The sequence below is a fragment of the Gorilla gorilla genome, chromosome 5 (genome assembly GCF_029281585.2).
Source record: "Gorilla gorilla gorilla isolate KB3781 chromosome 5, NHGRI_mGorGor1-v2.1_pri, whole genome shotgun sequence".
NCBI classification, from domain to species: domain Eukaryota; kingdom Metazoa; phylum Chordata; class Mammalia; order Primates; family Hominidae; genus Gorilla; species Gorilla gorilla.
Genome location: NC_073229.2, coordinates 142,098,856 through 142,124,079, shown reverse-complemented (window position 1 = coordinate 142,124,079; position 25,224 = coordinate 142,098,856). Strand labels below are relative to the sequence as shown.

The window sequence follows — 25,224 nt, the reverse complement described above, 5'->3', positions numbered from 1 at the left end:
AACAATGAACAACACCAATAATTATAACACGTAATGTCTACTGAAAACTAACCACGGGCCAGGTGCTTACAATATATTCTCAAAACATCTCTGTGCGGTAGATGTTACTATCTCCATTTGACAGATAAGGGTATAGAGGCTAAAAGGGTAAAAGGTAAAGGACTCAAGTTCAGATGGCCTGACCCAGAACCAATGCCCTTAATCCTGTTCTGTGCCTGCTCCTTCCGGAAATTACACTGGAGAACTCTTTAGTGCTGCATACAATGGTTTATTTTACTCCACAATGACTCAGATTCATTAACTTGCTCAAAAGCACTTACTAAGTGCCCACTGCAACAGAAATCTGCACCAGGAACTGCAGTGAGTTACTAAGAGAAATAAGATTGGGCCCTGCCTGCCCGCCAATAGCCACAGTCAAGAAGGAAGATAAGACTGCAATACAAACAGTCATATTTCAAGGCAGTCTGTGATCAGCAGTTAGGAAGGATGAAGTGATACGAGCATTAGGTCACACTATTACCTCCCTAAGACTGCTTTTGCTGTTTGGGCACCTACTGGGAAGCTAATTTAGCATTAAGGCTTAGAAAAGAGGCCTATCTAGGTCCTGTACTTTGAATCAGAGAAAAAAAAATTAAGTACATATTTAAATTCTAGATAGTTTAGGGCTTTCCTTTCAAGAAGCCCAAGGCACTAAAAACAGGGCTCCCACAAAATGAATTCAGCTATAATGCTGTGGAAGAGGAAAGCCCATTTCTATTCCACTTGTTGAGTCAAAAGATATGAGTCCTGCCTTCCTCTGCAGAATAAATAAAAGGGAGCCTGCCTGCAGAATAATGCTAAGAGGAAACAGAGCCAAGAGATGGAGCAAAATGTAGAGTCCAGGCAACATCCTTTTAGCCCCTGGATCCACTTAACTTGGACTTCCTGAGGACATAAGACAATAAATTGCCATGTTTGCTTATCCTAGCTTAAGTCAACTTTCTGTCAAAGGGACAAAACAAAATGGTACCAACTAATATCTGCTCTATAGAAAGCTATGTAAGAGCATGGGCTCGGATCCAAATAGGTTCAAGCCCTAACAATGCCACTTAGTATCTATGTGACTTTGGGCAATTTAGCAGACGTCTCTGGCTCAGTATCTTCATCTTTAAAATGGAGATGGTTTGAAAGGATTAAGCAGGATAATAAATGTAAAAACTTAGCAAAGTGGCTGATACACAGTAATTCCAGGACATCTGAGAGTAACTTCACTATTACCATTAATTGTCATTATCACTGTGATGATTCGTTTTATGTGTCAGCTTGGCTAAGCTATGGTTCCCAGCTGTTCAGTCAAATATTAGTTTAGATGTTTGCTATGAAGGTATTTTATAGATGTCATTAGCTTTTACAATCAGTTAGCTTTAAGTAAAGCAGATAACCCTTGATAATATGGGTGGGCCTCATCCAATCAGTTGAAGGTCTTAAGAGCGAAAACTGAAGTTTTCCAGAGAAGAAGAAATTCAGCCTCAAGACTGTAACATAGAAACCCAGACTGAGTTTCTCGCCTGCTGGCTTGCCCTACAAATTTGAGACTTGCCATCCCCTACAGTTACAAAAACCAATTCCTTAAAGTAAATCAATCTCTCTCTCTGTCTCTCTCTCTCTATACACACACACACATACATATAAATACATACACATATATACAAATGTGAATATATTATACTTACATATAAATATAGTAGATAGATAGATAGATCCTATTGACACAATTATTACCAAATGCCAGGGATTTGGTCTAGGTCCTGCTGCTCACCACACAAAAAGCCAGTCACTGAGACAATGAGTATTGCCAGGGAAGAAGGCTTTACTCTGGTGCTGCAGCTGAGGAGATGGGAGATTAGCCTCAAATCCTTCTCCTTGACAAACTAAAATTAGGGGTTTATATAGCAGGGAAGAAATATAACCATGTGTGGGAAAACAGGAATTAGAGAGGGGTAAGAAAGAAGAGTTGGTCAAAAGGAAGCCGATAGTCAGAAAGGCAATCATGATGGGTGAGGGGTCTTGCATCTCATTGTCTGGATGTGGTGATCTCCTAAGTTTCAGTTCCTTCATACTGTCTGGGAGGCCTGATGATTGGTTTCCTGAGAAAGGAACTCAGATAAGGCAAATGTGGTTTCTCAAGTTTTTAAGACTAGGAGGGTCAATTTCTATGTTTATTCAATAGAAACTACAAACATCAATTCTATGGGACAACTGGGCCAGTTTCACAATCACCATAACTACCTAGCTGTTCTCCAACCCCTTTGTAGTACTGGTGAGACACGATCCATAACTGCAGACCATGTACAGCTCATTGAAGCAAGCTGTTAGCATACTTGATTGACTTGTGCAACTGCTCTCCAAAAAAGCAAAAAATGTCCACACTGTCTTCATCAAAGACCTACGTCTGGAATCTCACAGTGCACTGTATGAACATAGAGCAAACTAGTATCTATGGCTTATATGTGTTATCAACTTCTGGCATACATCTAATTAATGATTAGAAATTTATCATGGAAAATAACTATTCTGGAGGCCTGGTTCTCATCTCAGAATTATGTATCAAACTATTTTCCTAAGGATCCACTTTTTTTCAAGGCATTAAGTTATGTTGTTTTCACCAATTGATTTGGAGGGGATTTGTTTGTTTTTAAGCAATGCATAAAGAAAACTAATTAGCCCTTCCCTAAGTAAATAGGTATTGATGTGTAAAATTATAAGCCAAGGCTCTGGATACAGAAATTGATTCAGACTGCGGAAGCTAAAAGCAACACATTATCTCTAGTGATGCAGAGATTTCCTCCACGTTCAGCATGAAGCAGTGTCTACCCGCCATCTCTTTCCTCCATCCAGACTCTGTGAATGGCAGTTCTATATTCGCTCTCATTTATTTCCCATTTTCTTTGGGGCCAGGTTCTGAGCTAAGCACTTCATTTTTTTTTCTTGATTATACTTTCCCACAATTCCCTTTTCTACTCAGAAAACACTCACAAAGCAGCATGTTTCTGGAATGGGAGCAATGAAAGTTACATATTTTGGATGAAATGGGAGTAGAAGGAAACCCTGCCAAATGCCTTTTAAAAGCTGCAACACCTGCTGACTAAAATTAGCTGCTTACACAGTTCAAGGAAAGAATCTGTTCTTTTCTTTCAAACTCTGGCTCGAGAAATCTATCTCCATGAATCAGTTCATCAGCTATTGATTAGCTTCTCTGATTAGCTCCTCTAATGGCTGCAATAGAAAATACAAGGCTGCTTTGTAGGCAACAAATGGAGGGAACCCAACACAGCATGTGTCTATGCCCTGACAGAAATTTTAATCCCAGAACTCAAAACTTGGTGGAAGCACATCCATCCCATCACCTTTCATTCATTCATTCAACAAATATTTGTTGACTACAATATCTACCATATGGCAGGCACTGTTCTAAGTGATTAGAAAAACAAACAGAAGTCCCTGCCCTAAAAGATGTATACCTACTTTCATCAGCTTCCATGTGTGTCTCTGCAGAATGTTCTCACCGCAAAGGCACAGGTCTTTTGAAGCCCCTGCTCCCAGCATCTCCCAGGGATAAGACTCCTTCTCTCCCTGCCCTGTGAGGTCAACACGCCTTCCCTCCTCTTCCTCTTAGCCAAAAATAAGCACACCTTCTGCTTAGCAGTTTTGTCTTGATTTTTACTTCTGCTTCTTTCAGGATCAAAGATTATTAGAAATGTGATGCCTACATTATAACTACAAGTCCCACTCCCAAAGAATAAAAGGCTAGCATCATAGTTACACTTTGTGATTTTCATGTGAATCTCAACTCTCAGACCATGAAGGAGCTCAGAAAGACTCTCTTCTTCTGCCTTCATTCTTGTGCTTCTTCCTTACACATGCATTATGCTAAATATTAATCATTATAATGACTAATATGTTTCAGGCATGGTGCCAAGAACTATAAATATATTACCATCTTTAATCCTCTTCAGTATCCCTATGAGGTAGGTACTCTTACTGAATTTCACAGATGATGGAACTAAAGCTCAGTGAGTTTAGATAATTTGTCTGAGGTCACGAGGTTGGTACACCAAATGAAATCAAACATTGACTAGCATCAAACTCGATTCACATTTCTCTTATGCAGTAATTACCAATCAAAACCCGTGGTTTCAAAAACGGTAGTTAGAATGTAACTTTAGAGTACATCATAACTCTCCATTTCTCCTCTGCAACTGTCTCCTACCTGGGCTCCCCTACTCAAATTCACTGTTTATACTGCAGGCAGTCAGATCTTATGAACACATCAGTCATGTTACTTTTCTGCTTAGTGTCTCCAATGCTGCTTAGTGCTCTTAAGACAAAATACACAACTTAACTTCCAAAGCCCTGCATGATCTGGCCCCTACCTACTCCTCCAGCCTCTGACATCTCTTCCTCTCATATATGGCTGCAGCCATCTGAACTTGTTTCATTTCCCAGAATTCATCACATACTCACCCACTCACAGGCTTCTAATGTATTGTTTCCTCTGCCTAAAACTCTATTCTCTATAACCCCCACCGCCACCACATATGTGCACATGCACATGTACACACAAACACAAACACACACACACACTCCTCTTTTAATTCTGGCTGTGTCCTCCTCTTTTTCTAGTTGTCAGCATAGCTGTCTGTATCAGTCCATTCTCATGCTGCTACGAAAAAATCTCAAGACTGGGTAATTTATAAAGAAAAGAGGCTTAATTGACAAACAGTTCCCATGGCTGAGGAGGTCTCAGGAAACTTATAATTATGGTAGAAAGCACTTCTTCACAGGGCAGCAGGAGAGAGAATGAGTGCAAGCAGGGGAAATGCTAGATGCTTATAAAACCATCATATCTCATGAGACTCACTCATTACCAAGAGAACGGCATGGCGGAAACCACCCTCATGATTCAATTACCTCCAGCTGGTCCCACCCTTGACATGTGGGGATTATAGGGATTACAATTCAAGGTGAGATTTGGGTGGGGAAACAGAGCCAAACCATATCACTGTCATATGCTTAGATGCCTTCCCCAACTCCTTTTCTTGAGTGCTCCCATGGTTTTCTATTATACTGTGTGAGATCTTTCATATACCCAATGCCAGCACCAGCCTGGGCAAAGCAGGCTCAGAATAAATGTTTATCAAATAAATAAATGGGTGATGACATGGAGTGGGGGCCTTTCACCCAGTACTTCAAGCTCCTCAATATATTTGTCTAATCCAGACCTGATTTGGATTATCAAAGGTGCCACAGACTGGTATGGATATACAGACTAGTATGGATGACACCTACCATAGAGCCCATTCTTTCTACCCTCAGCAGAACTACATCTTGGGCAAACCACCCTGCACAACACACACTCGAGCAAACCTGCCCCTGCTCTTCCTTGACAGATGTGTCCAGACTGAAAGAAATGAAAAGGCCCTGAACTGTATTCAAAGGTCATCAGTCTCAGGCCAGAGTAAAAGAGGTGTATATTAGTTAGAGATGCTTTCAGCTGCAAGTCAAACAAACCCCAACTAAACCTGGCTTAAAGAGAATATTAATTATCCCACATAATGACAGTCCAGTGATAGGGCAAGCTTCAAGCATGTAGCACTGCAATCAGTAGCTAAATAATATCTCCAAGGACCCAGCTAGTTTCCTTCTGTCCACTCTGCTGTCCTTAGCATTAGTAACATCCTACTGCTGGTTTCCTTCATGGTCATAAAGTGGCTACTGTTAGCAGCTGGTAGCAAGATGGCTTTGTCAAATTCAGCAAGAGAAAGGGACAGCTCCTCCCCCATCTAAATGCAAGTCCTTTATCTTCAATCTGGTTGTACCAACCCAGGACCTTTGCCCACCCCAAGACCAACAACAATCTCCATGCCCTGGACTCCAGAGAAATGCCATAAACTAATTGGCTTAGATTAACTATCTGAGGTAAAATGGATTTACTAGATGAGAAAACCAGTGCAAGACTTTGGGGAACAAAATCTCAAACGTCAACGATAGAAGGGAGATAACACACTTATTTCCATGTAAAACAATTACATTTTTCTCTTTCTCAGGTGGCTTCTGAAGATGTCACATGTAAATACTCTATATTCCTTTTGAATGTGTAGTTGAATTTCTTCTTGCTGATGCTAGCTTCTCTTCAAGCTAATCATCTTCTTCTGCAGACATGCTTATGTTGAGTCAGCATTTAACATTTAGAGGCTTATTGCTTACAGCAGCTATAGAAACTGCTTCACTCAACCCTGCACAGAGGCAATACAAATGATATCAAAAATGTCAGCCAAATGACTTCATTATTCTTCTTTATGTAGGCAGATCCTTGATAATATTATAAAGCAAGTTTCTATCACTTCACACTGGATAAAACACCCTGCTTTAGTGAAGCAACATATACTCGAGAGAGGAAAAGAAAGCTTGTCACAGTAAACAACCTTCTGGCATTGCCCTCCTCCTCAAGGTGTTACATTTGTGTTTTCTGGAGCAGGAATTTAAAAGCCAACTAGGTAAACAGACACTTTAAATATATATAAATACACATATATATGGAATAGAATGGAACTTGACATATATATGTATGTGTATATGTATATACATATGTATATATGTACACACATATAGGTATGTGTATATATGTGTTATGCATATGTGTATATAGACATATGTATATGTACATATGTATATAGACATATGTATATGTACATATGTATATAGACATATGTGTATATATATATATACGTACACACATGTATGTGTATATATGTATGTCAATTTCCATTCTATTCCCTATATATGTATATATTTAAAGTGTCAGTTAATCTAGTACATAACACATATGTATATATGTACACACACATATGTATGTGTATATGTGTATATACATATGTATATATACACACATATGTATGTGTACATACATATGTATATATGTACACACATATATGTATGTGCATATATGTAATGTGTATATGTATATATGTACATATGTACATGTGTATATATACACACATATGTATTTGTATATATGTATGTCAATTTCCATTCTATTCCATATGTGTGCATATACACATATGTGTGTGTGTATATATATATAATATATATATACACACATGTATGTCAATTTCCATTCTATTCCAGTACAGAAAACCTATCAAGTTAAACTGAACCCACTTTTGCAAGGTTATCGCAATATACTGAGGTATCTAATAATTCCTTCTTCGGAGCTTAGCTTTAGCACACAAGACGTTTAATTTCTAAACTCTGCATGGGCTGTCTGCCTGTAGGCCACAAGCACACACGGAATGACTGCTGAAATGGCTGGGCTGTAGTTTTATTCTGAGGTGCCAGCACATTAAGAAGAAAGACTATACATATGCTTTAGAAATAAAGTTCATCTGGTTTGTCAGAAGGACTTTGGGCTGTATTGTCATGTATAAACACGGATTTTAAGAGTTTGCAGGGATTTAGAAACCATGTATTTCAGATAACTTGTCAAAATTTGCATAGCTGTTGCACAGATATATTCTCAAACATTTATTGACCAGTGTGCCTCTGAAAATCTGGTGAAATGATGTTTGATTCCATTGGTGGAGGGTCCTGAACATATTTTAAAGATAGCAAAGATGATCTCTAAGCTCTCCATGCTTAGGTGTTCTCCGCTAGCCCAAAATGCTTCCAACTCTCTAGTGATACAATTTGCTCCCCTGTAAAACCCCAACTTCATGGTCATAAAGTGGCTGCTGGTAACACAGGAAGATGCTTAGGGATGCTTTCAGCTGCAAGTTAAACAAATCCCAACTAAACCTGGCTCAAAGAGGATATTAATTATCCCACATAATGAAAGTCCAGTGACAGGGCAAGCTACAAGCATGTAGCACTGCAATCAGACCTGTTCTAATGTCCAATGTCCCATCTTCTAAAGATGCCTTCAAGTAATGCTCCAATCCTTCTCTGTGATTGATTTCAGCTCTTAAAGGGAAAGCAATCAAGTTGATTACTAAAATAATAACTGATTAACTAAATTAAAATATACTTAACGATGTAGCAAAATTGCACTTGTACTCCATGAATACATACAAATAAAAATATATGTATACTTGAGAGCAGGGACCTAACCTTATACTTCTTTGCATCTGCTAATCACATTTAGGACTACGCTGTCCTTAAAGTAACATGCAAATGATATAAATCTAATTTTGTTTAATTTTCCCAGGGTGATGTATATACAGAGGAAATTTAACACAAATTAATATCTAACTGGTAGAACTTGTTCAGGAAAGTATTTATGAATGAGAATAAGAAAATGTTGTTCTCCCTTCCCCATGCTTACTTTGAGCTGGGACTACCTAACTACCATACAACTCTCTTAGCTTTTCTTCCCCAGCCTACCATAAGCACACCACTAACTCATTAAACAAGTGTTATCTCCTCCAACCACTCTTGGTGGTGGAATATACCAGGCTGTGGAAATTTCTTTTAGAAAAAAAGTACTTTGTAGACTCCGGCCTTTACATGCTTGCTCAATAGCAACTAAAAAGGAAGAGAATCCTTGGATCTTAAATCCAATGAATGGCTTTCTAGCTGTGACAATAAAGATGACAATTTGGCTAAGAAATCTTTTGTTGTTGTTGTCTTAATTCACCAAGCCACAGCCTAGCCAATTGCAAGTCCAGTACACCAGTTTATTCTACCTACATTCCCATTTACATTTTTTCATAATCACTATTTTCTTTGACGATTGATATCCAAAATGAACAATCTCATATCCATTGCTATAAATGCATTAAATGGTGTTTTTCTTCCGTCATTGTGGAAGGCATGCTCTCAGGTTGGAATTAACTTTGGGGCCAGGGAAGTAATAATTAGGGTCTCTTTGCTTTGGACACAAATGAGTTCATTTATCAGCCTAAGAGTTGCAAATGATCAATTTTCTAAAACCAGTGCAAGCAAGCACCTCATTGCCTATACTTCTTTAGGCTTGAAAGCACCCAGCTTTCACTACGGAAGGTGAATCCAAAAGGCATGTATCCCACTAGGGGCAGGAAATAGATGGGAAGCAACAAGGAGAAATTTTTTATATAAAATAGAAGAATTTTGCCTGAAAGGCACTAAAATCACACAAACTGTTAGAACAGGTAAAAAAGAGTAAAACTTGAAATCCAAGTCACAGTACTTATTGTCACCTGGAACTGAAGTGTTATAATGAAGCCATATATGGTGCAGGAATATGGGGGGAAACCCCTTACGGGGTGACTGTTCTACAGGTGCATTCACACTTCCAAATATAGCTAGCTCATGGGTAATTCTACATTAAATGCTTCTATTTTTCTTAGGTGGTATCAATTCAGTGTGACTCCAAAATAGAAATGAAGCACTTTAAAAATGAATCATTCTTCTTGAACTAACTCTTGAGCTCTCCTCCCAAAAAACATAGTAAAAAAAGTTGGGGGGCTATCATCAATTAAGTGGAAGACTATCCTCTACCTATCAGTCTAAGTGTGTGTGTGTGTGTGTGTGTGTGTGTGTGTGTGTGTGTGTGTGTCAAAGAGAAATAGAGCAAAGCACAAAAAGAGACTCAGATAGACGGATAGACAAAGACTCATTACAAATAATATCTCATATTCATTATTTGAGAAATAACATATATAACACATTATATGTTATATTTAAATATTTATATATCCCCCATGAATATTCAGAAAGGAAATATAGGACACAAAAGGTCAAGATATCATGGCTCGATCATCTTCATCTGTCTATTTTATCTGGGAACTTATATTTCCAGAGACAGTTATGACCCAAGACTTTATAATGCAATCTAGAGGCAGCATTTAAGGGTGGCTGGAGGAGCTCCCATTACCCAATCTTTCCATTAGCAGATGGATTAGTACGAGTAAACATACTCTTTGTAAATCCTGCACTGTTCTTGATATGCAAACACAACTTCAAGACAACCCCCTGACCCAGCTGCCACTCAATGGGTGCTCTAACTCCTCCCATCTAGCAATCTTGGAGCCATCTCTGAATGAAATAACCAGAACATGAATTTCATTCCAGCACTCACTGGGTGGTGGTCATTTTTGTTTGGTTGGTTGTGACGTTTCAGACTTTCTCCGCAAGTAGTTAAAAACTGACTTGCACTAGTTCCAAGGACAGATTATCTCCTGTTGGATGGGCTTGAAGGCCATTCGCCGAGCTGGCAGTTGTGGAGGAAAAACGGTTAATTTCGCGAAGCTACAAAGGTCCTTCCCAGCTCTTACTCCACACACCCCACGGAACACTCGCCCCCGTCCGGTCCTCTGTAGTCCGAGCGCCCCTCCCCCGCCTCCTGGTTCTCCCTTTTCCAGCCACCACCCAGCCCCGAGGCTCGCGCACGCCCTCCCCGTCCACCCGCGTTCCGAGGGTCTGCGGGGCTATCTGTGGAGGACAGGGTCCCTCTCTAAGAGCGCAGTGTTTCCCCGGCCTGCAGCAGGATCCAGATAGGGACAGAGACTCCAGCCAGCCCCGGGAACCCGGCGTCACAAAGAGCTCCACTGAGCCCGCTGGCATCTGGGCTTCCCCTCATTAGCACATTAAAGCGGCTCTGTCCCTTCCCTCTGAGCCGCTCTGTCCATCCCGCTGCCTGCCTCTGTGGAGCCTTTTAGGCCCACGCTCGTTTTGTAATCTCCCCAGTTCAAGAGGCACTAACCCTTTCCTGAAGCCTGTCAAACTCTCTTTCAGGAACCACAGGTACCGCGGAGCTCCTGGGCTGAGAGGCACAATTAGACAGCAGAACATATGCTAGTGCTGAAATCGCCTTCCCAAGAGGAGGCTTGCTATATACTTTCCATAAATACATATATTTATACTTTTATTAAATATATATGCATTTTTACTTTCTGTTACATATATTTATACTTTATATGCACACATATATATAAACAAACACGAACACATTGAAGTAAACAGCCTAGTGCCCTAGTTCATAGATCGGTGGGTTTCACTTCAGACTGACTGACAAGGCTCATGACAAAAACGACAGGGCCAGAGTAGGGACTGTGCATCAACGTCACTGCGAGCCGAGGAAGCCAGTCAGCATTTATCACAGGCCAGATGACAGCGCAAAGCCACGACAACCCAGGCTCTCCTTTTAATTTTGGGACCAGGATAACAGTTACACGGTGCTTGGCGGCTTTCCAAGCCCTCTCCCAGATGTTATTGCATGTAAAATTCCCAAACATCCAAGGGGAAATGAAAAACTAGAATTATTTTAACCAGTTTACAAATGAGAGAATTGAAACCCCCAAAAGTTAAGCTGTTTTCCTGAAACAAAACATACGACACAGGCTAAAGGGGACACCATCACTCCAGTGGACCAGACACAAAACCTTGAAGTGATTGCTAAGTCACATCTCGTCACCAGGTGTGATGGCTCATGGCTGTAATTCCAACACTCTGGGAGTCCAAGGTGGGAATATCACATGAACCCAGTTCAAGACCAGCCTGGGGAACATAGCAAGACCAACATCTCTACAAAAAAAAATTAAAAATTAGCCCAGCATGGTGGTGCACACCTGTAGTCTCAGCTACTCGGGAGGCTGAGGCAGGAAGATCACTTGAACTCAGGAGTTTCAGGCTGCAGTGAGCTATGATTGCACCACTGTACTCCAGCCTGGATGATGGCGTGAAACTTTGTCTCTTAAAAAAAAATTATTTTAAAATTATCTTAATTCCCTCTTCTCTCTCTCTCATACCCCACTCCCCAGTACAATCAGGACCCAAGTCCCACTGAGCCCCCTCAAATATGCACTGCCCCACTATCCTCATTTATAAGATGATGGTTCTGGCTTCTTGGACACAGATCTGAGTTCATCTTTTCCAAGGTCGCAGATTCTAAACAGCAGTAGCTTCTTTCTGCTCATCACGCCCTCTACTGAATCCCCACCACAAATGTCAACTTTACACATAACACTTCTTTAGTATATTTCCTTTCTTACTCTTCGAAATGACTGTTTCCCACTTCTCTTTGTACAAACATCCTACACACCTCCCCCAACAACTAGCATCTTTGTTCACTATTGATATCCTTGCCTCAGAGTTCACAGAGAAAGAGAAGCCACCAGAGAGGAACTGCCTATGATTCCCACCACGAAATCATGAAATCTACCAAATTACCTTCATTTACACCCCCATTCTCAGTGTCTCCTCTGTACTATGGACAGTGTCCTAGTCCTCTCAAAGACTAGCTCCTCCCCACCATGCTTTGAATTCCACCATCTGAGCCTTCTCAAGGTTCCCTCCTTCCTTTATCTCACTCCTTCCTGCAATTTTCCCTCTTCACTACAGCATTCCCATAAGCACACAGACCTGTTGTATTATCTCTCCCATTAAAAGACTCTCCCTACACTCTATTCCTTGTTAGGACAAAATTTCTCAAAAGTCATATTCTCAACACCTCCACCTCACATTCCCTCCCAAACCATTCCATCCACATTTCCATCTGCACCACTCCTCTGACCCTGTGGTTGTCACAGTCCCAGGGTTCCCTGTGTTGCCAAGCCACTGGTCATTTATCTGTCCTTTCCTCAATTACTCTCAGCACAGTGGACGGCTTATTGCCTCCTTCTGGAAACATCTTCTTCTCTTGGCTTCTGGACACCATACTCTCCTGGTTTCCTTCCTACTTCAGATCCTTCCTTCTCCAGTTCCTTTGCTGAGTCCTTCTGTGTTTGAGGGTTAGTGTGCCCCCCAAATTGTTCTTGGTACCCCTCTTTCTCTCTATCTACACATGCATCCAGGACTCATGATCCCCAAATCCAAATTCCAAGCTCTGACTTCTCCCCAGAATTCCACACTCCAGCTTTCTTTTGACCTTTTCACTACACATCTCTAACTTTACTTGCCAAAGTAAACTCTTTAATTCCTACCATCAAACATGTTCCTTTCCCAGTCTTTCCCACCTTAGAAAATGGCACCATCGCTCACCCAATTGCTCAAGCCCAAAAAACTGGAAATGTTTCTTTATTCCTCTCCCTCAGCTGCCCTGTCAAATCACTCATCCAGTCCTGTGTACTCCACCTCCCAGTGCAAACCACTGCAGATCACAACCGCTTGTCTCCACTTCTGTTGCTACAGGCCAGCCAGCTTCCAACATCTCTTTCATCTAGTAGGTATGTACTTCTCCCTCAATCCATTCTCCAACAGCAGCCAGAGTGGTCTTTTCAAAACATTAGCCAGACAACTCCTCTGCTTAAAATCTTCCACTTGTTCCCCAGCCCACTTAGAACTGACACCTGCCTCCCTCTCTGACCTCCTCACTTATGCTCTCCTGTTTCCTGCTCTCCAGCCTCCCTTTCTTTCACATCATTATGAAGACTTGTTTCATCTTAGCATCTCTGCCTGGAATGACTTTCCTCCAGACCCTCCAGTGGCCATTTCCTTTTGGCCATTCTAATCTTAGCTTCAGTGTCATCAGAGAGAGAGAGAGAGGCCTGACCAGCCAAATTGAAGTACCACCTGTTCCCTCTCTGTCACATCACCCCACTTTGATTCTCTGCATATTATTTGCCACTGTTGGATACCTTTTTCATGTTTTTATTGCCTGCCTTTCTTGTAGAATGTACATGGAGGTCTTGTAGAAAGACCTCCATGAGAGTGGAGGTCTTTTCTGCTTTGTTTCCCGAAGTATCCCTAACAGCTAGATTGTGCCTCTCACCTGACTCAGTAATTCTTTGTTAAATGGCTGAGGGGCTCCTGGTCTGTGCTCCTCAGAGCTTGAGGTGAAGCTGTATCAGCGGTCTGGCCACTCATGTTGGGACCCCAGGTAACCCTGACCCACCTTCCTGTCACCCAAACACAGAATGTGACCTCCTTAATTGCGTGATCTCTGAAAAGTCTTACTCCCCACTTACTGCCCATTCTACAGACCTGGGCTGCTGTCCTGTACTCCTAAATAGTTTCCCTGCCTCACATTCCAGGGCATCCCTTTCAGGCAAGGTGTCCCAGCTGAAGAACAGGCCATTTGGCTGGGGCCTTGATACTTGTAGCTATTGTCAGCCTTACTCTACTGCTTCCACATCATCACCTTATAGGTACAGATTTTCAGGGTCATGACTAGTACCAACCTGATGCCCCCACAATGAGGAACTGCTCCCCCCATCCATGATTAGATGCACTCCCAGAATCCAAATTCACTCTTACTTCCACTTGGATATCTGGCTGACACCAGTGCTTCTCAAACATTCTGTCATAAAATACCCATTTTTTAACAATTCATAGAAGACAATACTTTTGTGAAATACAATAAAAATCAATTATGAGAAAAAATGAGATGAAAAAAACAAAAACCAAAATACAAGACCCGATTCTTAAATATTAGGACAAAAAATATAAAAGTGCTCTCTCAAACTGCTACAGTTATTTCTAAATGCTTACTCCCAATTTCTGTTCTCATCACGGTCTGGCCACACAGTCTGTAGTCCGGCAGGCATCCATAGCCCACGGTCTGAATAGCTAGCTGCTGTCCTCCCAGCAGCCTCTCTAGCTCACTCAGCACCCTAGGCCCTGGAGAGCAGATCTCTTTCCTGTAGTGGCTTTCAATAACCTTTCAACAAACAAGTGTTAAATACCCATTATTTGACAGGCACTGCTGAGTGCCTTCTCAAAAATAATCAAATCTTCTTTTAGCTGACCTGGTCCAGATTCTGTTCAAATCAGAGCACTTCCCTCTCCATCCTGGCTGCCTCCACCCCACTTAGACTCACATTCTTCCCCTCTAAATAACTGCAGTAGCCTCCTAACTGATCCCCAAACTCTGGTCTTTTCCTTCTCCTTTTGTCCTATAGATTTTCCCCCAGAGTATCATATTTGGGCACATCTCTGATCATGTCATTTCTCTACTCAGTAACCTAAAATAACTTAATAAGTCTAACTGCTTATTAGAGCATCTAAGACTTTCCGTTATCTGATCCCATCCTACAAATCCAGCCTTAATTCCCTCTTCTTCCCTTTATATTGACGCATCCTATAATATTGTCAAACTGGACACTTAATTCTTCCCCAATCTCTTACTTCCATGAGTGGCTCATCCTGTCTCACCTCCCTCTCCCTGCACATATTCCTTTCCTACCCATCTTTCATTTCCAAGGACAAATGCCATCCCTGATCCCTCCTGACCTTTCTCCAGCCTAGCATGCTCTCTCCCTCCTCTGTGGTTTTACAAAAGCACTTAGCTGTATCACCACATAAATTTGTTTTCTTCTCTAGAAAAGGATAAGAATACTAATCTTTGTTATTAGAAGAAAAACATACAATGTAATGTTTTATAATATAAAGTATATGCCTTATAAGGTGAAATCTGAGAACTTGAGTCATTGTCTAAATGCTAATTTTAACTCAAACATCTCAAACACTCTCATTAGGTTGTATCAAATTATATATAAAAATCCATATATAAAATATACTCTTGCATATTTTAAATCTCTCCATCTGCAATGCACAAACATGTCCCCAAGTCCCAAAAAGTTGCCTATGCACTGTCAGCACATTAATATTTTCAGAAAACTCTATTTTCTTGAGTTATATGGCAAGGACCTTGATAGGTTCACCCTGAACAGAAGAATGGGATTCAAATCTGTTCTCCTTTTCCTTCTAACATTCTGAAGTTGGATGAACATTAATAGCTGTTCCTCTTTTTTTTAAATATTTTTTAAGCCCTAAGTGAAACAAACTCAATGGTATTCATCAAAAAAGGTCTGCTTCTTGAATCTTTGTAGACGTTGAGTAATTTTATTATGTTTCAGTCTTCTACCTGGGCAGTTTTCCTAAAAGTGAAACAACTAATTTATGGGGATTTTTTGTCAGATCAGCTTGAAAACATCATTTTTGAAACTATAGCATTTTGAGAGGTATATGTTATCTTTATTTCTATTTTAGTTAAATTGCTCCCTTGATGGGTTATATTCAAAGGGTAATAACAGAAACTCCACCAATGGCACCCAGAGGCCATACTAGCCATTGTGATCCAGCAGTGCCCAACATATAATAGTCACTCAATAAACACTCATTGAATAAAATTCTCCCTGCATGAATGAATCAATGAATGCGAGGAGATCTATCTTATACGACAGACCAGAGTGCTTTGTGCTTTCTCAGACTCAGATATGATCACAAATTGTAGCCCTGTCACTCTAAATCTGTATATAATTAGTATGATTTGGTTTTAAAAATCTATTCAGTGTTTGTTCAGTTATAGTAGGTTTCTCTAATTATTTTTTTAAAATGGAATGTATTAGGAATTGGTGGCTTATAATCTCGGAACTTGCAAAACTATATTTAAGGGCTTTTTTTTTTTTTAATCCTCAGAGAGTCACATAGTAAATATTCTTGAGACAAAGCTTAGAATTTAAATAGAAACTCTCTCTATATATATACACACACATATACACGTGTGTGTATATATGTGGATAGACAGATAGATAGATAGATAGATAGATAGATAGATAGATAGATAGATAGATAGGGTTCTTTTGTTTTTGTTTTTGGGGGGATTTTTTTGAGATGGAGTTTCACTCTGTTGCCCAGGCTGGAATGCAGAGGCGTGATCTTGGCTCACTGCAACATCTGCCTCCTGGGTGCAAGTGGTTCTCGTGCCTCAGCCTCCCGAGTAGCTGGGACTATAGGCGCATACCACCACGCCCAGATAACTTTTGTATTTTTAGTAGAGATGGGGTTTCGCCATGTTGGCCAGGTTGGTCTCACACTCCTGACCTCAGATGATCCTCCCACCTTGGCCTCCCAAATGCTGGGATTACAGTTGTGAGCCACCGCCCCTGGCTGAAACAATATTTTTAAAACTTAAATTATAATATAATTCAAAAAATTATACTCATGTTGCCACTAACTAACTGAGTTGCCACTAACATTTTTTCTAAGAAAATACTTCCTAAAGAATATTTATTGTTATTGTTTTCTTTGACATTTCTTGTGAAATTCCTTCTTAACTATTGTATATTCAAGGATTCCCTGTATAATTCCAAAGTGTCAGAACAAGGTTAATACGCATTGCATATTGAACAGCTCATTTACATTATTCCAATATCTAGACATTGGGAAGCATTTATTTAGGCATTATGTGTAACAATTCAGATTATGAATTACAACATTCATTCTAAATAGTGATACACATGTCAAGTTTCCCAGTTAGGTTTTGAGGTTTTGGCCCAAGAATAATGTTTCGTCACATGTGTGTCTTCCATAAGAAGGCTCAGCATACAGTTACTGCTTAAGAATAAATGAATATAGACCTGTATATGTTCATGTTACCATTAAGAAACATGCCCAAAATTCATAGGTTTCTTCCATACATCTACTGAAGTTTGTCTTCCTAAGCATACTTCTTGAGAAGCATAATCAAGAATTAATGTGTCTGAACAATGTACAGGGCATGCTCATTGGCCTGAACGCAAATGAACAAGCAAGCTAAACTAAAATCTGGTGGTGGTACTGCTGCATATTCACATGCCGCATATTATTTTTATGAGAAATGGCAACTACATAATAAAACATCTCTTGCATTAAGTAACTTTAGAGCTATATGAGCGATATGAGCAGCAGCTCAATTGCCTATACCTTCTACATCTATAGATGTGTACAGTGAAAACAGACATCAGTTAAGATGCCCCTAAGACACTGAAGGATTTTGAGAAAGTAAAAGTTCAAAGAAAATCACACAAAGACAAGTATATTTTAATACATGTTAATTACCTGAAAATGCATCATCTTTATCTGAGGTAATCCAAATATCCCTTTAATGTGAACATTAGTTTCTCCGAGCACTGGGCATAAATACAAGTATACTGGTATAATCATTTATTTTTATAATTTTGTCCTTTTAGTTAAAAACAAATGCACCCTTCAGACATCTTTTCTTTACTACTGATCTTAGAAAAGTCTGTTTTTAATCACACCACCCAGTTCCACTTGGAATATTTTATATCAATCAACCTCATTACTAGCTGATCTTCCTCTTTTCATTTTGACATGTTTTAGACGGAGCAGCTTGAGGAAGATTCTCACCATTAATTTCCTAACAAAAGCCTTCTCACTTGATCAGAAAGGATCATCTAAATTATATGTTTCTACCAACTGTATGGAATACCTAGAGTTCAGTCATATCCATTGGTTCATGATGTTCTGTCCACCTTATTTAATGACTCAGAAAGGCTATGTACACATATTGTCCCATTTTACATGGTAAGTTTCCTACTTGGACATTGATTTTATGTAGGCTTGCTTCAAACTCTTCTATGTATATCCTTAATGCTCTTTGGCTTATATTCAAAAAGGTTTCAGAAATTTGAAAATAAATCTAAATATAAGTTGGAAATCAGTTCATTCTAAATCAAATGAATGGATGAGTCAGAATCAGTAATGATTCCATTCTAATGATTAAACATTCCCACCATAAGACTCAAAGAGGCAGAAACCCCTTTATAATTTGAGACAACCCACTGTATGTCTTAATGGGAAGAAAGTGTATCAAAACAAGAAATTCACAGATATTTCTGTTAACAACTGAAAATAATACTCATGTGGGAAAAGATAAAAGCACACATATGCAAAACACAAAACAAGCTATCACTCATTTCTCAAAAACATTTCATTAAGAAATCATTTAGAGTACAAAATCTTCAGGCACTTTAATATGTAGGTCAGTAGCTACTCCTGTATGTGTCTAAGAAATCTACCTGATCAGCAGTTTCTTTGAGAGGGTCATCAACTGTTGCCCTTGAAGTATTTTCTTTTCGTCATTTTCTGATTGCCTGTGGCAGGGTAATATATACTATACCATGCTAAGAAATAAGGGAAGGCCAGGCACAGTGGCTCATGCCTGCAATTCCAGCACTTTGGAAGGCCAAGGTGGGAGGGTGACTTGAGGCCTGGAGTTTGAGGCCAGCCTGGGAAACAGAACGAGACCTCGATTCTACTAAAAATTTAAAAATTTTTTAAAAATAGCCAGGCATGGTGGTGTGCACCTGTATTCCCAGCTACTTGGGAGGTTGAGGTGGGAGAATCACTTGAGCCCAGGAAGTCAAGGCTGCAATAAGTTGTGATCATGCCACTGCACTCCAGCCTGGGCAACAGACCAAGATCCTGCCAGAAGGATGGAAGGAAGGAAGGAAGGGAGGGAGGGAGGGAAGGAAGGAGGGGAGGGGAGGGGAGGGGAGGGGAGGGGAGGGGAGGGGAGGGGAGGGGAGGGGAGGGGAATGTGAAGAAGACTTTGCCGTATTTTTTCCTTGTTTGAATCAATATATTGATTGTTTCACAATTTTGAATATTAAAGGAGTAGTAATTATTCCAGCATTTAAATTGTCATATTTCTGGCATCCTTTTGCCAAAACAATTTTGAGTATACCAGGGGAAAAAATGTGATGTCCCATTAATTATTTTAAAAAATTATCTAGTGCCTCCTCTTTCACCAAGTCTTGAATATAATTACATTCTAATCTAACTGTTTCACAGAAAGGGAGTAGTCAACCAATGAGATACCCCAATTGTTGTGTACAAAATGCAGCAATCCAACTCGACAAGCCTTTAGAGTAAGGGGATAGGCTATGGAGTATACTATGGAAATAAAATGATGCTGAATAATGTAAGGCAGATTTTATTAAGATAACACTATATTTCATTCTAAGCTTCTTGAGAGCAAGAAGTACCTTTAATTAATTATTGATGAGCAATTCTCTCTTTAACTCTCCCTGGGTAGACAGGATATAGATAGCGTATGTGTTTGCAATTCTTCCTCTGGGTTGTCAGATAGCTGTTCCTGTAGACTGTGACCAATGGCAGGCAATTCGCCAGGCTTGGCTTGCACACAGTCTAATATTTTTCGTCCCATTGCACCACGCTGTGTCTCAGCGTTACCCCTTTGGCCCAGTGGGATGCTAGGAGCTGACAGTGGTACAGCCCCCATTTCAGTCACTGAAGAGACTAGCCCTACCAGCCCACAGCAATAGAATGCTGCTAACCATATATCTGCATGTCAAAAGTTGGAGGGATACTTTTTATATTGGCTCCCAGCTTCCCGATTTGGAACCACTTTCTGCTAAGAGCTAAGTTGCTGCATGCCAAGGGTAGAGGAAAGAAGACAAATGAAGACAATGAGTGGACAGGGCAATGTGGGTGAAGTATTCAGGAAGGAGGAAGAGGAAAAGAAGAAAGCAAAAAAGGAGAAAGTAAGCAGATCGTGAGTTCTTAGAAAACTGACAAAGATGCTTATGATTAGGCCCCAATGGGCCTGCCTGATATCCATTACTGACTAGTCCAACACATCATGAGGGTTCAAACCAGAGGGGAGCCACATCCAAGCACTCTGCAGAATCTCAAAAATTCACTCTCCCCCATACTCTCACTTTTACCTAGAGCCTAATCACTCTATAGCCACTATTAAGGCTCTCATTGACATAATTACGGCACAAAAGCCAAGCCCATCAGCATGCTAAATAAATTATGCCATTGAGATTTTAAAACTTGCTCAGATTTTTCAGTCTCCTTACTAAAAATGTTCTTTCTTGAAACAAAGAGTTTCTTCTTATCCTTTAAGGATAAGGAAAAGCCAGTTACTCAATACAAAATATTATATTGAAAATTTTGAATAACTTTGAAAGACAAATAAATAAATAATTGTTTTAGCTTAAGTCTAAAGGCTACAAACCTAGGGTTCCATTCATGGTTGTATACCTGCGATGAAATGCCGTCAACCCAACATAAGTATAAGTTCCTCCTCTATACACTGGGACTAGTACAACTCATGTCACAGATCGTTTCATTAGAAACACAAGGTTCTACCCATAACGTAGCATGACTTCAACTTCATTTGCCTGTGTTTACCCCATAGACTTACCTTAGAAAAAAAAAATGAGTTGAATACATTAATTCATGTAGATCTTTATACTTTTCCAAGTGTTTTCTTCAGCATTACCTAATTCTCAAAATCATGGTAGGGAAGTAAGACAAGTACTGTATTATTAAACATAATTTACAATGAAGAAACCAAGACCAAGCAGATAAATGGCTCTGCTGCAAACCACTTGTCTAGCTACTGGCCAAGGTATGATGACAACATACCCCTCACTCCTACCTCAGTGATCTTGTTTTTCTGGGCTCTATGATTCATTACATATCAAGAAATAACCTACATGGAATCAGTAATAACTTATAATTGAGCAAAAAGAAACTGAGCAAAATATTACATCAATATTTTCTAGTTTGATGAGAAAAAATAATAATTAAAAATATATTGTGATTAAAAATTTAAACAGCCAATGACAAGGTAATTGCAATTCAAAAAAAAACTCACAGGTATTCATAAAAAATACAAAACCCACATAATATGTACTGAGCCAGCGTCTTCTTGCTTTATTCTACTTTATCTTTTGGAAGGTGGTATTCTCAGCTACAAATCAAAGACTTGGTTCTATTACCAACTCGTGTCTCCCGTCAGAGTGAATTTCTTTCTCTTTGATAACAAATGGAAAGCTACAGAAGTACCCGCAAATAAACTAACACACGCATTAATTCTCCACCAGGGATTCTTGAATGGTTCGGGATTTGATATAACTAAATTAAACTATACTCCCAAAATAAGGATATTTCTCAAGATTCTATTTCTGTACATAGTTTGTACTCCCACCAGAGCTTTGAGCCCCAGACAGTTCGGTGTGAATTCGTTGGGAATCTCTGCTACCCAACACAGTGCCACACAGAAACCTGTATGAACAGAGCGACTGGAACAGTTACCCCTACAGATGCATCGAAAGGCACCCATGCATCCAAACAAAAAAGAACACAAAACCCATTCCCTATACAATTTTTTAATGTGTCAGCTAGTCAACCATTTCAAGTTACTTAAGTAGAAAAAGTCCCTTTCACATCACAGTTGAGTCAGAGGTGCCAGAGGTACCCCCATTTTCACGTCAACCCAGGTCCTCATCCTAAAACGTCCACGTCCTGAATCCACTACGCAGATTCCAGCACTGGAGGCGCCGGCGATCGGCACCCGCCCCCTCCGGCATGGGCGCTTCGGAATAACTGGGCGCCGCCGGCTCACACCCTGCCCGCAATGTTTTGCACTTTGCCTGGGTCTGTTCCAGGCCTCTAGCCCTCTCTTCGCTGCTCCCAGCCAGGAAGAGTCCGAGAGGCGACTGGAGCGTCAGGCTGGAGAAGTGGGTTCCCTCCGCCTGCTAGGCTGTCGCTGCGACCCTATCCCCCCCCCCAGCAAGGGGTCGAAGCCCCCGGGCGGGGCGGGGCGGGGGACAGCACGAGGCCCAGGACTTCCACGCCATCTCTGCAGCCCCGCGCCTCCCTCCTCAGCCCTGGCCGGGTCCCCGCGTCCCCCCGACCCCCGATCGCAAAGCCGGGGTGCGAGAGGGAAAGGGAAGTGAGGCGGCACGCGTATGGAGGGTGTAAGTGCGGACACACATACAGGGCGGCTAGGTACGAAAAACCCCGCCTCTCCCCGAACTCCCGCCTCGGACCAGCTGCAGCTCCGCCACTCCAGGGCTCCCTGCGCCGGGACAAAGCTGCCGCGGCCTCCCTGCGACCGCGGAGCGCGTCGTCGCCCGATCTCCTCAGTCTCCTCCGGCCGCAACCCCGTCCCAAAGGACCCGTGGGCCGCCCCAGGGACGGAGGGGACCCGGAGCCGGGCGCCCGCAGCCCCCGCCCCCCGCGCCCTCGCCCGGCGCCGCCGCTCACCTGTTCAGCACTTTGCGGATCCTCTGGCGCACGCCAGCCCGGGAGGAGGCGGACAGGCTCCCGCCGCCGCCGCCGCCGCCGCTGCCCTCGGCCGGCAGGTTCTCGATGGTGGTCACCACATGGTTCGGCGGGGCTGGCGGCGGCGGCTGCAGCTGCTGCTGCGGCTGCTCAGGGGGGATCATCGCGGCAAAGGCTGAGGCGCGGCGGCGATCAGAACGTAGCCGGGCGCATCGTGTGCCGGCTCCGGGCCCGGGAACGCGCAGAGGACCCAGCCGGGCGGCCGCGGCCCGGGAGGCGGTGCTGCCTGCGAAGCGGTGAGGCGCGGAGGCACCCGCGGCTACGGCCGCCGCCGCCCAGCCAGCCACTCACTCCTCTCCAGTCCCAGTGCGCGCACCCTCGCGCCCGTGCCGCCGCCGCCGCCGCCCGCCCCGGCTCTTCCCGAGCCGCGTCCCCAAGTCCTGGCCCGCCCCGCGAAGTGGCTGCGAAGGGTGTCGCGCGGCGGCGCGGAGCTGCCGGTCGGTTCCGGGGAAGGAGTCCTGGCTTCGCCTTGTTTCCTCGTGCCCAGGTCTCCTCGGGGCGCGCGGCGGCAGTTGTGCTGGCGCCGCCTCAGCCTGTGCCCCGCTCGGTCGGAAAGCTACCGTCTGTGTCTCACGGAGTGAGAGACCGAGAGTGAACCCGGAGAGCCGGGCGGGGGCGCCGCGGCGGCGGCGGCGGCGGCGGCAGAGCGGGGCGCGGGCGGGGGACCTGCTCGCTCTCCTCTCGCCAGAGGGCGCTGCCGAGGTGCCTTGTTGCCCCCGACCCTCTACTGCCCCGTCCGCAGAGGCCCACGGTCTAGGTTGTGGTGATTGTTTTGGTTTGGGTGTTTTTTAGGGGGATAAGGGGGCTGGGAATAGATCCTCCCTGTGGAGTTGGCGGGGATTCCTCGTTTCTGCCCAAGCGCCGCGGAATCCAGCACCACCGGCCTGGGACAGCGGCAGGACGCCGAGACAGGTGCCGGCCCCGGATTAGAAACCCAAACGGAGAATCCTAGATGTTGCTCCTACTACATTCGCCATAATTGGCCTGGAGGAAATGGGAGGAAAAACTACTTCTCACAAAGAATCAATTCTGGGAACTGGAAAAAGCATATCAGACCAACTCAAAACGTCTCCATTTGAGGCAATGTAGTGCTGTGAAAGGAACGTAGGCAGATTTGAGTTTCAGTGGCACATCTGAAACTTATCCGCAGAGACTCTAAGCAATTAAATTCTGAGACATTCTTCTCTGTGCAGCGAGACTACTCGTGTCTTTCTCCCAGGGGAGTTGTAAGACTTAAATGAGGTAAACCACGCAGCAGGGGAGCCTAACAGCTCCTTTAATAGTCCCCCAACTCCAGAAGGGAAAGTCCTGTGTATCTGCCACAGAAATCTTGGACCATATTTCTACCAATGGAAACTGACTGTCTGTCCCGGGCATTCTTATACCAATTGATCCAGATCCCAATTAATAACCGATTCTTAAAAGAGAGATATTTTTCAAATTTTCCTTTATTTAGACTGTTTAGATAGGGGTCTTGCCTTGAAAAATGATATGCATTTTTAAAAACTCTTCGCTTCAGTGCAGGGAATTGAGTAAGTTTAACAGGTAAGTTTGTTCACACAAAGGCATGCTGATACCACTACTGAATCCAAATGCTCTGAAACCAGCAAATTAAAAATACCAGTGACAGGATTTGCCACTGAGAGAGGGAATTGGGGAGAAAACAACACTCAAAAAAGGAATGGACTATGTCCTTTCAACAGAGGAGAAAAGGAATATGGAAGGATATAAATAAGATGGGATTCTTTGTTCAGTTAACAAGGTCCCATTCCTTTAACAAAATTCGGAGTCTTTTTTTAATCATCAAAAATATGAGAAAACGGGTATTTGCAAAATCTCTTCAATCTATATTTCAGTTCTGTAAAACCTACTTGCTACCTGAAATATCCCTGACGTTTCTTTCTATAGAAATTAACCCCAATTGGAACATTTTCCCTTTTATAATTAAAATGTCGTCCTGTTCTTTCTCAACAACCTTTCATTCTCTGATTTTTCCACCTCAGATTTGCACAGGACACTCTGAAGAATTATTACAAACAGGACCAAGGCTTGTAGCCTCGGCATTAAAATTCCGATAGTGGCAATAAATTTACCCTTAGTGGAGCCACCGAATGTAGCAGACATGAATAAAATGCACTTCAGCTGAACCTGGCAGCAAATCGTGGTAGAAGTCTCTCTATTAAAACAACATTTATGGTAATTTCAGGTGTCTGCCTTGAATAACTGGTTGCTTCAGTGCCCTCTTCCTTCACATTTGGCTTGCCTCCCTTTGAATGTTTTTGGCACATCACGACTCAGTGCTGTGTCTGCACTTCAATGTCTGCATTTGCATCTGGTCATTTCTCTAGAGCGACTACTGAATCCAAGTGCTCTACATCTCCTCTG

At 42.2% G+C, this 25,224-nt stretch overlaps 1 protein-coding gene across 3 annotated transcripts in view; it reads right to left on the bottom strand.

Moving 5' to 3' along the window:
• Positions 1-23,491, bottom strand: part of SLC35F1 (solute carrier family 35 member F1) — a 411,934-nt gene extending 388,443 nt beyond the window's left edge. Inside the window, exons 1-2 of one of the 3 annotated variants that reach the window (XM_055391937.2) lie at positions 10,420-17,676; positions 10,094-10,225 (exon numbers count right to left, since the gene is read on the bottom strand). In XM_055391937.2, coding sequence (XP_055247912.1) covers positions 10,094-10,107 — 14 coding nt within the window. In that variant the 5' untranslated portion in view covers positions 10,108-10,225; positions 10,420-17,676. Of the gene's footprint in view, positions 1-10,093; positions 10,226-10,419; positions 17,677-22,761 lie in introns of those variants that run through there. The other 2 variants (XM_063707817.1, XM_031012534.2) reach the window with 2 other exon arrangements.
• Positions 23,492-25,224: the final 1,733 nt, after the last annotated feature.